Raw genomic sequence first — 4,293 nt, forward strand, 5'->3', positions numbered from 1 at the left:
CCTTTCCTTCTTCCTCTTCTTGCTCCTTCTTCTTGCTCTTAGCTCTTGTTTGTAAACAGTTTCCCACAAATGCAAGGCTGAAAAACACAGAGGCATCCTTAAAGGGAGAAGGAAAAAAAATCAGGAGAGAGAATCATGTGATTTCAAAGCCTGGGACTTAAGTAATAAACTGTTAGATTTGGTGAGATTCCAAAGAAAACCATGGGAATATCCAAGAGGACTCAACAGCGCTGACCCTGCCCTGAAATATCTTTGTGCTGCAGAGACCTCTGGCTCTGGAGGGGACCTAAAGGCATGACCAATCTTCGTTTATAGACCATGTGATTTAAATTTTAAGTTGACCTTATCTCAGATGCCGTGTCTCCAGGCGTGCTCAGCTACTTGCATTTCATACTGCTGCTGTCCAAAACTCCTGACTTTCTCTAAAAACGCGTCATGTGGAACTTCCATGGCACTTGAGAGCATCCACGCAGCCAGACGGAAGTTTTCCAGCACACCTCCCATAACACAGCTGGACGGGTGATACTCTGTACAGATCTGGAGGGCTATGGAACAGCTATTTCCTGGCACTGAGGTGGAATTTGGGCATTTAGCCTCGTAACAATCAAGAAAACCCTCCTACCTAAAGCACTGTAGGGCCCTGCTGATATGCTGCCTAAGAATGCTCCTGCAAGCACAAAACAACAAACCCAGTGGGTGCATTTGGGATGCTGAAACCAGGTGTTTCCCCTGAGGCCTTTGGGTTTGAGTGTGCCCAATCCTCTGTTACATTTACCTGCATTTACCTGTTGGAGAGCTGTCACCCTGCTGTGACACACCAGAGCTTTTCCAGGAACCCAGAAGCTCAGGTCAGTCTGCTCCACAGAAGGCCTGAAGCATGACTTCTCTGTCCCATAGGGCAGGAAAAGAAAAGAAAAAAAATGTTGATTTATGAGAATGGTTATAAATATACACTGAAGAGCACATTTCAGTAAGTTCAGGGGCAAGCGTTCTGACATCCTGCACAGAGGCTAAGTCACCAGGCTCAGATCTCTCTGTTGCTTTTCTTTTGCTGATTAACATAAATCACATCAGCTGTCCCAGGAATGAGGAGCATACCTGCAGATCCCCCAGCTAGCAGCCCTGACACTCGGAGTCACACCATCCTCCTGGTCCCAGAGTCCAGGGCTGCTCGAACATCAGCTCCCAGAAGCGCTTCCATGGAACGGTGACTCTGCTGGCAAGGAACGAGCTGCTTCAAACTGAGGAACTTGGATGCTTCACTGCAAAAACAGCAGGTCAAGTTTAAGGTGACATTCTTGGCCCCCTGCTTTTGTTTCTGATGATTTTTGTAGGACAGAGCTGCACCCTGCTTTGAGTCCCTCCTCCCCCCATGGACCTCATTCGCCGGACGCCACCTGCCCGAAGCGGCATTTATGCTTACGTTTGCCATCTGGGATGTGCAAAGCAGTTAAAGATCTGTTAGAAGAGCAACGAAAATTTTTGCTTTCTTTATTATTGAGAAATCAAAGGCCTCATGTGACTTTGTAGATGACTTAACACATTTATAGGCCAGGAAGGAAGTTGGGCTGCTCTGCTCACTTTGCTTTTCAGTGGGGCGGCTGCTGCAGATCGAGACTCATTAACTCACAGCTGTGCAGATGGATCACAAAATGATTGCCCAGACGACCGCCGAGCCCCCCAAATGTTGCTTCTTCAACATCAAGACAGCAACAGTCGCTCTAGGGATCTTCCACATGGTAAGTTACAGCTTGGAAAAGGGGGGACAGGGAAAGGGGGACAAGCAAGCCTTGCAGAAGGTGTGACCATTGCAGATCATGAGGTTTCATGCCTGTCCTGTATTCCCAGGAGAGAAAAAACGATGGTTTAAGACGGATGGACAAAAGAAGAGAAGGTGGGGGCGGGGAGGAGGAGAGGCAGGAAGACATTTCTTGTACTGGGAGGTTTTTTTAACTATTTTTTTTTCCCTGGCTCTACCATTTGGAGCTCATGGGAACTCACTCTGCTTCCTGTTTCTCCTTGAAGCTTAAGACAGGAGCTCTTACCCGTGCAGGGGTGTGTTGCTTCGCCAGGGCTCGGTGCAGCTCCCTGGCCCCGTTGGTTAGAAACTGGGCAGCCCATTGGCAATGGGAGCACTGAAATTATGGGCCACTGGAAGGAGGAGGGAAGCAAGCAAAAGGTGGGTGGGCAAAGCTGCCTCATTTCTCTGTCTACGGCTAGTTGGACGCTCTATGCAGCATTTTGTCTTCCGTTTGCATCCGCGGTTGGGCTCAGCAGCTGGCAAAACTGCTGCGGGGCGGGCGCAGGTGGCAGCAAGCAGAGGGGGCAGAGCCTGGAGGGACGTTGGTTCCACACCACCTGTTTACACAGAGGTGCTTTCAGGGGGCTTTAAGTCGTTCTGAGGATGTGGTTTCTCACACGGTGGAGGCGCTTAAAATAATCCTCTCTGTTGCCCTCGCTGTGCACCGTCACGGGGTTGGGAGCCTGCGGGGTGATAACGGTTAGTGAGGGCTCTTAAACTGCTCCCTGCACAGAGGTGGAGTGAGGGGAGATGTAGCCTGCAAATACGTGCAGGACATGGCAGCTGAGGCGTGGGAAGGACATGCCATGGTCCCCTGCAGCACCAATCTGTTTGCTGAGGCAGCAAGAGCAACCCAAGCTGCCTGAGCAAAGCCCCACTGCGCCATAGCCCCCTCCTCACTCGCACAAAGCCCAGGCAGCGGTCTGACATGATGCTTTAATGGGTTTGGCTTCCACAACGCCATGGCTGCTCACGCTGCTGAAAGACTCAGCCCGTGAAATGGAAGGCAAGAAATCCGGAGAGCAGCTTCATTGCTTTATTTTGGGTAGGAAAGCATCCAGTGAGCGACAGGATTTTATAAATGCTCCAGGAGGCAGCGAGCGAGGGGGCGGCTGTGCTGGACACGGCATCTCTGCACCTCCCTGGCTTGGGGCAGGAGATGGTCGTGTGCCAGCCCAGAGCAGGAGAGCAGAGAGACTTGGGTCTACACCTCATCTTTATGCAATGTAGCTGCCAATATCCTTCCCCTGGCATTACTTGAAAGCCAGGTGCCGTAGCAGCATTTCCATGCCATATTTTAATCATTTGGGGACCTCAGAAACATTGTGAGATTGGTTCAAAGAAACAAAAAATTCTACAAGCTTTTTTGCCTTCTGCTTTCTGAGCATCTGGATTACACTCTGGGCAGGCAACTCCTCTTTGGCCACAAGCTGAAATCTTATCATCTCACTGCTTTAAAGATATTCCTGCATTTCTTGCGCGTTCTCATGACTCCAAGACACAAAAATTGAGATATATCGAAGCTGAGCAGAGCAGCAGAGCACAAGCAATTTCTGACAATTATAACTATGGCCATGGCAGAGGGAGGATCGTGAAATGGGACCCTGGTAAGAAATATAGCCAAGATCTGAAGAGGAGCTGGCAAAATTAAAGGTCTGTGCAAAGGTGGGAAACACAAGACAGGAAACCTCAACACATTTTCTTCAGAGAGCTACAGGCACGCCGAGCGATGTGAGCTATTTGTTATCAGTGGTGAAACAGAGGTACAGAAAAGGAATTTTTTTATCCCTCCCCTGACTGTTAGCAGTAATTCAAACCAGAAATTATGTGTGATACATTTAGTTGTAGTTTGTATCTCATCATAGGTAAATACCAGGATAGGTAAAAACCACTTAGATTCTTAGACCATTTTTAAAACAGACTTGCCCATCACCTGCAGCGTGTCTTAAGCGCATTCACATGAAAGGACTTAGCAGTAATAACTCCACCTAATATTTTAATGAGGACCAAACTCTCACACCACAGTCAAAGCCACTTGCACGTGTCCCCTTTCTGCTCTTCCAGGCATGATTTGGCTTCACCCTGCACCAGGCAGGTCGCAAGCAACATGGACATGGGATCTCACCAGGCTTCTGGAGCACGCTTGTAGTCCCCAGCGCCTTGGCTGCCTGCGTAGGAAGCAGCCCTGTGTCTCTAAATGACAGCTCTTGTGCAGTTCAGCCACCATCCCTGTGACCAGCTGGATGTGGCTGGTGGTCAGGAGGGTTTGGTGTCACCCTCTGAAACTTTGTGGTGCATCACTGCAAAACCAGAATGGTGATTACCATGAGATAGTTTCTTTTACACAGAATCCTTTGAAAAAGAGCGTAGTTTTCTGGGAAGGTTGTCTTGTCTTACTTCTTTGAGAGATAACACAGAACAGCAACCATTTTTTTCCTACTTCTTCTCCACCTTTTCGATAATGTAGCTGCAGCTGGGCGGAGGGAGGGAAA

General features: G+C 49.0%; 1 protein-coding gene across 1 annotated transcript in view; it reads left to right on the top strand.

The window, feature by feature from the left end:
* The first annotated feature begins 1,629 nt into the window (after positions 1–1,629).
* LAPTM5 (lysosomal protein transmembrane 5) overlaps positions 1,630–4,293 on the top strand; it is a 21,979-nt gene continuing 19,315 nt past the window's right edge. Inside the window, exon 1 of the mRNA XM_009875992.1 lies at positions 1,630–1,739. Coding sequence (XP_009874294.1) covers positions 1,641–1,739 — 99 coding nt within the window. The 5' untranslated portion in view covers positions 1,630–1,640. The remainder of the gene's footprint in view (positions 1,740–4,293) is intronic.

This window comes from Apaloderma vittatum, unplaced genomic scaffold, assembly GCF_000703405.1.
Source record: "Apaloderma vittatum isolate BGI_N311 unplaced genomic scaffold, ASM70340v1 scaffold10129, whole genome shotgun sequence".
NCBI classification, from domain to species: Eukaryota; Metazoa; Chordata; class Aves; order Trogoniformes; family Trogonidae; genus Apaloderma; species Apaloderma vittatum.